Below are 13,828 nucleotides of genomic sequence, written 5' to 3' on the forward strand. Positions count from 1 at the left end.
TTTTAAAAACACATGGTGGGCCCCATGGCACCCATGAGCACCACATTGGGAACCCCTAGCTGTTGTCTCATGGTGCTCAGGTAGGCCACTTCCTTATCCCCATCTGCACTGTTCCTGCCATAAGAGTAACGGTGCCATCCAATTTATACACGAGTGCAGGAAGGTCAACTTCATACTGCCAGCCAGTTGCCAAGGCTGACAGGGTGCATGCCCTTGTTTCCAAGTAGCTTCTAAGGCAATGGGGCCAGAGCCAGCATCAAGGGGTGGTACGGTCAGGAACCCAGAAGACCACAGCCCAGGAGACAGCCTGCCACCAGCGAGAGACACTGGTGATAGCGAAGGAAGCAGAGAGCCCAAGAGAATCATATCATGGGCTTTTCATCTAAGTGTAAACTTCCTTCCAGTTTGGATTCTCTTGTCAGTCTAAAATTATGAGAACCTTTATGCGCTCAAGATTTAATTACCTTTTTTCAATGGTTTTGCTGGGCCATATGCTAAAGATCCCTTTTTCAGACCGGTTGTGTCCCTGCCCTCTTCAGTCAGTGGACTCCTTGGTTCATATCCTTTTGCAATGACCTTACATGTCTCAACTTAGGCTAAAATATGTTATGCCATGTTTTAATAAATGGTCCACGTTTTCTCAAGCAACTTTAGAGCAAAAGGTTCAGTTCCTCCTAGGGGACTCTGATCCTCAGTGTACTTATTTTGTTGCTCTTTTTTTAGAGGCTCCAGAGAAGGATCAAAGGGAGTTGTTTTTAGATGTGGGTCTTTAAGTTTTATAGTTTTATAGTTCAAGTCCTTGGTCTAAGAACAGGGGGAATTAAAGAAAGAGAATCATGTTCTCTGCTACCTCCTGCAGGTATCTCTCTCATCAGGAAAAAAGACACTGCTTTGGCGACCCCTGTGACATTGCCTACAACTCTGGAGCAATCGACAGTTCCCTGGTAGGAGGTGTGCTAGAAGGACCCTTACATATTCTTTTTAGATCTGATGGTGCCGGCAGTAGGGTTGCCAGGTTGCTGGGATTGGCGGGCAATTGAGTTCCTCAGAGTTCCTCAGAGTGGTGGTCACACACGTGTGCGGCTGCATGAGACACGATAATGTCACTTCAAGGTTTACCCCTGGAAGCGCTGCATCGCGATGGGATGCTTTAGCATGTTTTGGGTGTTTGAGTAGAGGTGGAATCACAGGTCCCAGCAACTTTCCCATCAGTTCTGCCTCTAGTGTTAATAGGGTTGCCAGGTCCCCCCTCTCCACTGGCGGGAGGTTTTTGGGCCGGGGCTGGGGCAGTGATCCCGCACATGATGTGATTACATCAGTTCTGGGTTAACCCTGGAAGTGCCGCTTCGCAACGGGATACTTTAGCACTGAAATCCCCAAAATGCTATGCTTTGGGGGGTTTGAGTGCTAAAGCATCCTGTTGTGATGCTGCACTTGCGGGGGTAAACCCGGAAGTGACATAATCACGTTGCAGACGGGTGAATTGGTGGGCAATTGCCCACCGGCACCAGCCACCTGGCAACCCTAGGTGTAAAAGCTCAGAGAGGGCTCATGGAGGCAGCAAAGAGTAGCAACAAGCAGTCTTTCCATTAAAATAAAAAACCTTGGAGAGGTGGTTGTTTTGTCGAAAAGCGATGCATCGCGGCAGCGTTCGGGGTTACCCACTCAGCCAAGTGAAACTGCTGTGTTGGATAATGAGGAGCCACAATGGCCATTCGACTTGAGTGGTCTGCTTTACCCCGGTTCCATATTTAACAATTAAAATAATTAACACAATGTGATTAGAGACCCATGATTAGCCCACAGTTGCAATAAGCCCCTTGATAGTTCTGCCTCATGGAGCCAATCTGCACGAAACAAGGTGCCACGATTCTAGGTTTCTCCCCTGGTCTAAAAAAACCCCTGCATGTAGGGAGACGAGGGCTGTTCATCGAGGCACATGGAAAAACGGCTCACTGGGCCATGAATGCCCTTTGCGGATTGTTTTTGCATGGGCGGCTGTTACCTATGACCAAATCTAGCACTGATATATGCTAGACTTCTGCTGGCTGCTCACTGTTTCCTCCTCCTCCCTGTGTTGGGGAAGACGGTATCCTGCTGCTGCTAGTCTGAGATACCCCATGTCTAGGGTTGCCAACCTCCAGGTGGTGGCTGGAGATCTCCCGCTATTACAACTGATCTCTGGGTGACAGCGATCAGTTCATCTGGAGAAATGGCCGCTTTGGAAGGTGAACTCTATGACAGTTTACCCCCTCCCTTCCCCAAACTCCACCTACCTCAAGCTCCACCTCCAAAATCTCCAGGTATTTCCCTACCTGTGTCCATCTGGGGCTTTTGGCTGTGGGATTGGGAGAAAGAGGAAGACATAGGAATGAGGGGGGCGACCGAGCAAAATCTGTATTTTCTTGCAGGCACACTTCAAAGTACTTCTTTTTATCTTTAGGATAAAGGTACCTGAAGGACCACCTCTTCCCCTACTATCTTGTCTGCCAATTAAGATCCTAATCTCAAGGCCTGCTCTGTGTGAGGCTAAGACAGGGCTTTTTTAGTAGTGGCCCCTGTTCTGTGCAATGCTCTCCCCCTGGAAGGTTGTCTGGCACCTACTTTGATGAATTCTAGGCACTCGGCAAAGCAGATTTTATTTGCTCAGGTTTTTAGTTGAACTAATTCCCCCTTGTCCGTTTTACCACCTGCTTTCACCATCCTGCATTTTGCTTGGGGCTGTTTTATTTAGCAATGCTTGGTTTGTGGCTTTGGTACTGGTTCTGCTAAAGATTTAGTGTCTATTTGGTTTTCCATTCTTCACCTTACCCTCCCAAACTCCCCCCCCCACACACACACACACAAACATAGCAGAACTGCTGTGAGAATTGAAGGCAGGGGAAGAGGGGAATGTTGGTGAGTACATGGTCACTAGCCAGTAGATACCTGCCACATCCCTAACGTACTGCATGCTCGGGGGGGGGGGATGTGTTTTAAACTGTCACAGACAAACTTATGTTATTGTGTCTATCTTCAATCTTACGTAAGTTGCTTTTTTCTTGTAGGATAGGTAGTAGTTAAAGGGGGCAGGAATGGATCTGCAGCTCTTCCATGCTACTCAGACATCTGCGATGGGGTCAAATTAAGGTGCCAGAAACAAGGTGAAGGGGCCTTCCTTCTTAGCACTTAGTAAAGTAAATTGCACTCTGTCTTTTGAGAGATGGGGGGATGGGGAGTTAACATGGGGCTGGGGAGAGAGTGAGAAGGTTGCTTCCGAGACCTTGGGGGCACCGAGTATTGTGGTGTGCATTTTATGGCTCTGTAATTAATGGGAATGCGGTCAGCCTAACAAAGGGTCCCTTTCTGAGCACCCTCAATGGGTTGGTGCTTTTCAGGAAGATGCTGCAGAAAGAGTGATCTCTGGGAAGGTAAGCGGCTCCTTTGCCAGGATCCGGGCCCCTCTCTGCATGGGTTCAGCACCTCTTTTTCTTCAGGAAGGAGTGAACAGAGGTGGCTTTGTCATTCAGGTTGGGATCTGGGGCAGCCCGACTCTCTGATAGAAGAGCTGGGGACAGCTGTCTCCCACAAAGCAATATGTTCCAGTCCTCCCTGTTTATCTGAGAAAGCACCTGTTTTCTGGTCCCTGTCTTCGGTAAATTACTGTTGAGGGGGGGTTGCATTTGAAGAGGTTCTTGCCTTTCAAACTGTTTGCTGCTGCCCTCTCAGATGGCCTTGAGAAGGCAAATCACCAAGGGAGGGTCAACGGCTGAGACAGTGCTCCAGTGTGAATGCTCATCAGTGCGCATGTGCTGGAACACTAAGTTGCCATGCTGATGGCAGATTGGAAATAGGGTTGCCAGGTCCCCCCTCTCCTCCAGCTGGAGTTTTTTGGGGTGGAGCTGGGGCGGGGATCGCAAGCAGTTGTGTGTGGTGCAATTACGTCACTTCCGGTTTACACTTGGAAGCCCCGCATCGCGACCGGCCACTTTACCACTCAAATCCCAAAATGCTAGCGATGCGGCGCTTCCAGGTGGACTGGAAGTGATGTAATCGCATCACGAGTGGCTGCGTGTGCGATCCCCACTCCTGAGCCAGTTAATGGATTGGCGGGTAATTGCCCGCCAATCCAAGCGACCTGGTAATCCTAACTGGAAGGCAAGTAGTGCTAGTACACATGGGGGTGGGGGGAGATTTCAACAAGGAGGGGCGGATCTCAGCACACCTCATATAGATATCCACAGTTAAATTGCAGGGGGGAGGGGGTGCATTTGAAGAATGTTGTGGTACTTCTGAGTGCACCCCCTTTATTCTTCCACATATATGAACAGCTGCCATTTATAATAACTATGACATTTATTTATTTATAAAAATGACACTCTGCCTTTCTGCCCTCATCAGGGCCACCAAAGTGGCTACAGATTAAAAACATGCATAATCAAAAATACATCTTAAAAACCATTAAAACTAAACAAAAACAACTCATTCAAATGATTAAACCCAAGTTAAAATACACATACAACACAATAAAATAAACATACATAAAGGCAACAATTAAAATAAGGGTGGGAAGGGGGGATTGCTGAGGTAATGCGGAACGTAACAAAAGGGTCTTCACCTGCTGGCAGAAGATGGCAGCAGAAGGGGGCATGGCTGGCACCAGAGGTCCAGCATCTCTTTTGAAGCAACAGGATTTGTATATTGGGCGTGCATGGTAATATTATGAGGGTCAGATTCTCAGTCGGATCACCACCCTGTTTTTCAAAAGTAAGCAGCCCCAGGAGGGATGGATTGTGGCCGTGGTAGTGGAGAGGGTTTTAAATACCCTTCCACTTTCTGCCATTGTCTCAGGTTAAGTCTCAGACAGCCACAATAGTGGGAGCGATGTATTTTTTTCCGTGCAGGGCAAATATTAGGATGGGGGGGATGGGTTAATTCCTTCCCCAAGTACTGCAGTCCTGAGTTGGACTTTTCTCCTCCATGTTTGCTACTAGGTTTTTTTTTATTATTTTAATGGAAGATGTGATCAGAGATGTCCAGTTGCACCCTGAGGAGTCCACAAGTGGTGTGGAATTATTCAAGTGAGAAACATTTCCCATTTTAGCAACAATATGTTGTAGTAGCATTTTATTGGCTGCTGCTTCTATGTCTGAGTTGAGTGACAAACAGGCTTTCCTGTGCAATTACATTCTCTCTCTCTCCCCAATATCTATGAGCCAGTTCTCTCAATGGTTTGTCACACTCTTGCATGACCAAAAAAGAGAACCCAGGATGGGCCTGTGCAGATCAAGGGGTGGGGCTCTACAGGTAGAAGTAGGCTGCATTCTCTGCAACGGTGGTGGGGGGTGTCACTGGGTACAGAAAGCAGGTTTAACCTCTGCTCTGAATCCCCAAATGCGTCACTGTACTTTTGCACATGTACATGAATAGTTGCCATTCGTTTCCATGGGGACACATGTGGTGTGTGCCTCATAGCACGTGGTCTGGGACGTGGCAGATGGGGAGGGAGGACAGCCCATCCCTGCCTTCCTGGACTGGTGGTCCCAAATTCTCTCTGCTGAACTGGCTAACAGGTTCTTTTGTCTTCTCTCCATGTAGCATGGATGTCCAGGGGAATTACGAGCCGTCTGACGCCACGGGATTCATCAACATCAACTCCCTTAGGTTTGTATAGAGGCCTGAGGCTGTGTTCAAGCCGACTGGGTCTATTCCTGCAAATCCTTTCAGGCGGGAACAAAACAATCATACCTGCTTTAAATCGGGCAATGCTTAAAAAATATATTTGCATTGCACTCTTGCTTTTGAAAATCAGTTTGGGAAGTTACCATGTGCAAAAAAGAAAAAGAAAAAAAGACGTGACTTTTAAAGCTTGCTCCTGGCTGCCAGTGGCCTGCCAGGAATCAAAGGGCCAGTTTGCCCCTGCCCCAGAGTGTTCACCTGGTATCTGCAATGGGGCAAGCTCCTCCCTTTTCTTCCATCTGGGGCTCTAGCAGGTTCGGGCTCTCTTAGCCAACCAAGCAAGTATTGCTGTAGCCACATCTAGAGGCAGAAGAGCTTGCAAGGCTCCTACATGCCTCATCACCACTGGTGGAGATTTGACCAACCTGGTTCAGAAGCGGAGCTGTCTGAGGAGAGCAGGTGGCCCCAGTAGCAGCTGTCTCCTGCATTCCGAAATGCTGTTTCTGTCCCGCCTTGTCCTGTTGCTCCTTACTGGTTGCTCTGTCTGCCTCTTCCTTCCAAGTAGGGTTGCCTACTCTGGGTTGGGAAATTCCTGGAGATTTAGGGGTGGAGCCTTGGGTGGGCGCGGTTTGGAGAGGGAACTCAGTGGGGTATGATGCCAGAGTCCACCCTCCAAAGCAAGCAGCCCTTTCCTCCAGGGGAACTGATCTCTGCAGTCTGGAGATCAGTTTTAATGCTGGGGGATCTCCAGGCCCCAGCTAGAGGTTGGCAACCCTATTTCCCAAGGCTAAACTAAGATGGCAGCAGCGGCTCCAGTTGGGTCTTCTGGTTCTCAAGGGGCTCCAGCAAGTACCAGAGGGCTGACTTTGCACCTGGACATGGGCGACTGCTGTTCAAAGTGTGTGTGTGGGGGGGGGAGGGGAGTAAAAAATCCCACCAAGTAGCCCTTCAGACCCCAGCCGATATTTTTACAGTTGTTACTAAAATGTAATACTTTTTAAAAACTAAACTCCATTTGCATTCATTGTTGGGAATGCTGTTGTTGTTGTTTTTTAAAAAAGCAAGTTTGAGGAACATAGATCTGAATTTTATATATTGTGTGATAGAGAATATCCAGCCTCACAATTAGTTTCAGCCGTCAGTCTGCTCACTTTTTGAAATGCAGGGCTATAAATCAGGGCCAAGCTACACATACAGTAGAATCATATGCTAGAGTCCTTCTTGGACTGTACTGTTTCAGAGTGCAGACAGGGGTACCACATTCTCCCCCAAAAATGCACACAGAAAACTCTTGTCCCTGACGAGCTAGTTTTCTAGATCCAGGAAGGACCTCCTTCCGTATCTTGTGACAGCAAATGGCATGAAGAAAGGAGCAAAATGCAAATAATTGTACAGTCACTGAATTTCCCAGAACAGAAACCTTCACTAACTAACACTGCCTACAAACCTCTCTTTGGCATTTCAGTTACCGTCCCCAATGTCCCTCCCCAACGTAGGAAACAATGAATAGAAAAAGACCATAAAGTGACACATTTATATGATGGGGCTCTTTCTCTCCCCCCCACGCCATACCTGTTAACTTCTTTGTTCTGTGCTACAATGTACACCACTTTATTCCCTTCCGATGAATTAATTACGCGGCAATCAATTGGGGGGGGGGGGAGAAGAATGCAGAAAATGTGCATCTTTTGAGAAATGCTCCTGTTTCTCTCACCCCCTCCTTGTTACCAAAAGTAATTGCCTCAGATTTGCTTGTTGTTAATGTTAATTCACAATGAATTAATTTCATTCTTCCCCCCCCTCCTCGGTTTACAGGCTGAAAGAATATCATCGACTCCAAGGCAAGGTCAGCTCAGCTCAGAACTAATGGGCAATCAACGTGTGGCGGGCTTCTCTCTCCCCACCCCCCGTCCCCGTGCCAGTGATTTCCCACGCATTATCGCCAATCCTGGCAGTTTGTGGAAACTGTTACTCATCTCCCCAAACCCATAGACTGTGCAATAGTTTCATCACACCATTCAATGGCACGGCAAATAAAGAGAGTTCAGCAGAGAGGAGGGGTGTGTGATTGTGTTTTTCTGCATAGGGATCTTATTAAAATATCCATCCTATTGTTTCTGCATTTTAATATGTGGGTCTTCCCTCCCTCCTTTTGCTGCAGGTAGTTCCTTGTTCTCCTGCTCTTAGCCAGCCCACCTCTTTGCCAAGCTGGTCTTTGAACCCACGGGGAAGACTTAAGTGCTTCTGAAGGACACACAAGTTTTGTTGGGTGGAGGTGTGTTTTTATTGGGGAGGAGTCAGCAAGAGAATCACAGCTGGAATCTGCCCAAACCATTTCTCCTGAGTTGTGGCACACTAAAAAAGAAAATGGAGGGAAAGCTGTTAGATAACAATTTCATTTGTGTTATCATTGAGAGATGCATTGTCTCGGCTTTAATTGCCGCGAGGTCTGGTTTGTTGCTCTCTCACTTTGTTCCTTTAAAGAAAAGATGGCCTTTTATCAAAAGCAGTTTCTTGCTTAGATTTGAATTTCTCTGCCCCCCCCCCCATTTAAACAAAAAATCCAAGATAAAGAGGGTGGAGGGAAAGGAGAGGGGAAACTGGAGGGAAGGGAAACTAGAGATTTTGCTTGCAATTCTGCTGGTGGCAGTTTTCTCCCACTCCCAGACCGAGAGAGAGGCAGGGAGGAAAACGGACAGAAAGTTTGCATCTCCTTGTTAATGTCGAGACCAAACTGAAGTGGGTGGATGGGTGGGAAAGAATGCATCATTTGAGTAGAAGTGCTGCACAGGAAAGTGGTGCTCAGCAATATACAAAGTTCTGGGTATGGCAGTGTATCTAGCATGGTCCATTCACATGTGCAATCACTGTATGCTGGAGCGATCAAGGGATACCCATGCATGTGCCTTGTCTCCTTCTGCTTCTCCAAGCAGTAAGGAACTGCTTTGGACACTGTGAAGATCCTTAAGAGCTGCTGCCAGTCAGAGTAGACAGTACTGACCTTGATAGACCAAAGGTCTGTGTCAGATAGAAGGCAGCTTCCTGTGGAGATGACCTGTTCTCTTGTTGGGGAATGAAGACACTCCTGCCTGGCCCTCTGCCATGCCTGCCTCTGGTCATCCATGCAGAAGCTTAATGTGGGAATTGGGAAGCTGTGCATGTGGGTCACATGGATTTTCCAGTGAATGCCTACCAGACAAGGCTCACAGTCAACTGAACAGCATGATGAAAAACTGGCTCTCTGCTGGCAACTGGTGAGCAGAAAATGGGGCGAACCAGCAGAATCTCAAGTATCCCCAGTCTCTCCATACCCTAGAAAACAAGCATACGTTTGAAGCCCACCAAAAGTTGCAAAACTAAATAGTTCTGTTTTTTGCACACTTGCTTTCACCTGCCATATTGCTTTTCTTCATCCCCATCCAAATAGCAGAAATGATGGCTCAGTAGCCACCAGCCATCAAAAGCCATTGAAGAATCATCATTTAGCCAGGAGTACCCAGAAGAAAAAGATTAACTTATTAGCTGAACAGCAGGGAAGATAAACATGTCATCTCTTGACTCGGTGTCCATGAAAATGTGGTGCATCAAGAATTCATGTCTAAAAGTCTAAGTTGGCACAAGCCAAGGAACAGAAACTAGTTCTAGGCCACAATCAACTAAACTCCTTGTGGAAGGAGCAAAGGATTATTCCCAATTTCACCTTTTTTTTTTATAAACAATTTTTGTTATTTTCTATAACATTATGAACAAACATTCCAACAATGTGTACAATTTATCAATAAGAATGAGAAAGAAAATACATTATTGTTAAAAATACATCTTTGTTACTAAGTAAATATAAAAGACTCCCCCTTCACCTTCCTCCATCTTGTTATAAACCTATTTGCTCTTTTGTGTTAAAGATACTAATCCTAATATGTTTTGTATAACTAAATATAATTACTTAATATCTGTTCAGCTGTAGTTACAAAATATTTCAAGCCAGAGATGCTTATTTCATTGTTTTGAACCAAATATAACAATTATACATTTTGATTATTAAGCATTGAATATAACAATAAAGACGTTATTTAAAAACTAAAAACAAAATTAATATATCATATTTCTTCAGCAATACCTTTGAAGAATGGATTAGATCAATGAGTAACCTTTAAATTCCCCCAGTTGAAGTTCAGTTTCGCAGTAAACCCTCCATGCCTCCCATTCACCCATGAATTGTACATTGTCCTTTTGATTTATCAATGCAGTAAGTTTTGCATTTCCGCCATTTCTAACATCTTTTGTATCCAGTCTTTTTGTCTGGAATTTCCATTGACTTCCACTTAGCTGCATAAACTAGTCTCGCAGCTGTGGTGGCATATATCAAAAATGATCTCTGAAATAGAATAGAGTCAGGTATCATACTTAGTAACATCATTTCAGGTGTTTTAGGTACATTGTTTTGTATAATTAACCTTATTTCATTGTAAATCATGTCCCAATAGTTTTTTGCTTTATCACAAGTCCACCACATATGATGAAATGAGCCTATTTTGTTGTTGCACTTCCAGCACTTCGGGGGCATCGTTTTGTATGTCATTGCTAGTTTTTTAGGTGCCAAATACCATCTATACATCATTTTATAGATATTTTCCCTTAGTGATTGAGAAAGTATGAGTTTCATATCTCGTGACCAAAGTCTGTCCCATTTATGTAACAATATATCATGGCCCAGCATGTGCCCAGCTAATAATAGTGGGTTTTATTTGGTCTTGTTCACAATAAAGTTCCAACAGTAACTTGTACATTTTGGATATTAAATGGTCATTTGTATCCAATAAAAGTTTTTGGGAAAGTCGATTTATTTTTAAGAAATCCTGTTTTCAAATCCTGAACAAAAACAGGGCGTTTATCTGATGAAACCAGGTCAGGCGGTCCTTGACTTCATCATAGTCTTTTAGTGAACATTTGTTATAATCCCACTTTAAAATGTCGTGATATGTAATAAATTGAGTTGTCCTCAATGGTCATAATGTCAACATCTCTTGCAGTGAAATCCACAATGGTGTCTTTGGTTCTAAAAGATGTTTATATTTTTGCCAGGTTTTAAATAAAGAAGACTTAACCATATGATGTTGAAATGATGTATGTGTCTTAATTTTGTCATACCACAGATATCCGTGCCAACCACTTCTGTTGTCAAAACCTTCTAAATCCTTTGATATGGTTTCATGGGAGTTCATGAAAAAGGTTTTGGAAAAGATGAACTTTGGAACTAAATTTCGAACAGGGATTGACGCCATTTATAATGTGCAAAAAGCTAAAATATTAGTAAATGAATCGATATCAACTAATTGTGAGATACAAAAAGGAACTAGACAAGGTTGTCCACTTTCTCCTTTGTTATTTATTTTGACTCTGGAAACTCTCTGTAGTAAAATACGCGATATGGAGGCAATTCGTGGTCTAAAAGTAAACAAACATGAGTATAAATTAAGAGCTTTTACAGATGACTTGTTGTTTATTTTGGATGACCCAAATCAATCTATAAATAACTTGATGCTTATATTGAAACAATACAGTGAAGTTTCAGGATTTAAGATAAATCAAGATAAGACTCAGATACTATTTAAGAATCTTTCCAAAGAAGAACAAAAGGATTTTATGAGTACTTCAAACTGGGAGAAAACAAATAAAGTACAGTATCTGGGAGTTTGGATTACAAATAAAAGTAAAGACTTATTGACAAACAATTATACTAAACTTTGGGAAGTAGTTAAAAAAGATATGGTATTGTGGTCAAATAAAAATATTTCTTTACTGGGTCGTATTGCAGTAACACAAATGAATGTTTTACCAAGGTTGTTGTTTTTGTTTCAGAACTTGCCAATAATCACACAAACAAAATATTTCGACACATGGAGGAAGGACTTGTTGAACTTTATTTGGCAAGGAAAAAAACCAAGAATTGCATATAAATATCTAGTAGATACAAAAGAGAGAGGAGGTTTTGCCCTCCCAAATTTTAAACTTTATGCGGAAGCTTCAGCTTTGGTATGGCTAAAAGATTGGATAATATTGAAGAATCCACGTTTATTAGACTTGGAAGGCTTTGATAACAGATTTGGGTGGCATGGATATTTGTTGTATGACAAACTTAAAATACATACGGCTTTTCAACATCATATTATTAGATCATCCTTGATAAAAGCTTGGCTGAGATATAAACATCTGAGACCAAGACACCGTTATGGATATCCTCACAAGAAATGTTAACTTTATGACCATTAAGACCATAACAATTTATAACATCAAGACCTTTTAAAATGGGAAGGGAATAAATGTGCCTTAAAGATCATGAAGATGTCAAAGACTATCTAAGTTGGTTTCAATATCATCAAATAAAATCTGTATATATACAAGATATGAAAATGGGATTTCTTAAAGAAAAATAAATTTTATAACAGGCATTGTTGGATAACACTGACCATTTAATTTCAAAGATGTATAAGTTTTTGTCCTTAATATATACAGAACAAGAAAGAATCAAGCCTACAATGATACACAGACAATTGGTCATAATATCTCATTGAACTGTTGGGAAAGACTTTGGTCAAGAGATATGAAAAAGGTTCTTTCCCAGTAGATAAAGGAGAATATTTACAAGATGATCTACAGATGGTATTTGACACCAAAATAATTATCCAAAATGTACAGTACAATGACACCAAATTGATGGAAATGCCAGGAAAAAGTTGGTTCTTTTCATCATGTTTGGTGGCTTTTCAAGTTCCTCTATCATATGAAAAAAGTTTTCGGAAGGCATCCTTCTTTGTCATTTATAGCTTTAGTCTTCTTATCCAAAACAGGAGAGGTAACTCCATTGAAGTCTCCCATCAGCAGGATCTGTTCTTCAGAATATTGAAGTAAGATGTCATGTAGTTGTTTACAGAACTTAGCTTTCCCTTCATTTGGCGCATAGATCCCAACTACCAATGTTTTTTGACCTAATATTTTTGTTCTAATTATCAATATTCTGCCTTCGTCATCCTTATAGATAAGTTCAGGGTTTAGATTGGGTTGTACATATAGAGCTACCCCTTTAGTCTTTGTTTTAGATGAGGAAATAAACACATGTCCTATTGTTTTCCTTTCCAAGTACTTTCTGTCCTTTTTCGAGATATGAGTTTCTTGTAGATAAATTAAAGAGTGTTTTTGTTTTTGTAAAAACCTAAAAATCCTTTCACTTTTAACTTTTTCATTCAGTCCATTTACATTCCATGAAATTACTTTAGCCATGGTGATTGATTTATATAGAAATATATTTTAATCCACCAGCTGCTCCTTTCAGGGATAGGTCTTCTTCTTCTTCTTCTTGTTCCTGCTCTTCTGGAATGAGGCCCATTAGTTCTTTTTTATATCTTCTCAGAAATTTTCCAACATCTTCCAGTGAAGTGACAGTAAATCTGACCTCTTTATAAGTGAAAGTAAGTCCTTGTGGCAACATCCAGCGGTATCTTATTCTATTCTTCCTCAACGTCATGGTGAAGTCCTTATATATATTTATCTTCATCATTAAATGTTGAGGGGTATCTTTGAGGATTATTAATGGGATCCCTTCCACAGACAAAGGATTCTCGTAGTGAACTTGCATGATAGCATCCTTCATCCTAATGTCATAGAAGGAGATCATAATGTCTCTAGCCTTCGATTTCTTCAATCTGGTCGGTAAAGGAATTCTGCATATTCTGTTTATTGCATGATTTAATTCTTGTTCATCTATTTGAGTTAGGTCAGCCAGTGTTTTTATAATGACCTCTCTAGTGTCACCTGATTCTTCAGGCAGGTTGCGTAGATGGATGTTGGCTTCTCTCACTTTCATATTCATCATGGCCAGCTGGTCCTTTACTGTCTCTTCTTGGGAATGTATTGTATCAAATTGTTGGTCATGGTTTTCCATTTTTTTCTTAACCACTTTCTGTTCTTCAATCACCTTCTTAACTGAAGAATCCATTGTCTTCATATCTGTTTTCATTGTCATAACTTGGGCTTTCATGTCTTTGATCTCGTCTGTTACAGTATCCAGTTATTGGTTAATAGATTGACTTAAAGTGTTCAACATAACAGTAAATTGATTCATTTGTTGAGATAGCTGTTCTTGTTGTTTGGACACTTGGTCATGTTGCTTTGC

The 13,828-nt window shown here is 42.7% G+C and overlaps 1 protein-coding gene across 1 annotated transcript in view; it reads left to right on the forward strand.

The window, feature by feature from the left end:
- The window catches only part of ASS1 (argininosuccinate synthase 1), a 123,913-nt gene extending 116,388 nt beyond the window's left edge, over positions 1 to 7,525 (forward strand). Inside the window, exons 13-14 of the mRNA XM_056860508.1 lie at positions 5,578 to 5,643; positions 7,474 to 7,525. Of these exons, the coding sequence (XP_056716486.1) occupies positions 5,578 to 5,643; positions 7,474 to 7,525 (118 nt within the window). The remainder of the gene's footprint in view (positions 1 to 5,577; positions 5,644 to 7,473) is intronic.
- Positions 7,526 to 13,828: the final 6,303 nt, after the last annotated feature.

Source organism: Euleptes europaea, chromosome 14 (assembly GCF_029931775.1).
Source record: "Euleptes europaea isolate rEulEur1 chromosome 14, rEulEur1.hap1, whole genome shotgun sequence".
In the NCBI taxonomy this organism is placed as follows: domain Eukaryota; kingdom Metazoa; phylum Chordata; class Lepidosauria; order Squamata; family Sphaerodactylidae; genus Euleptes; species Euleptes europaea.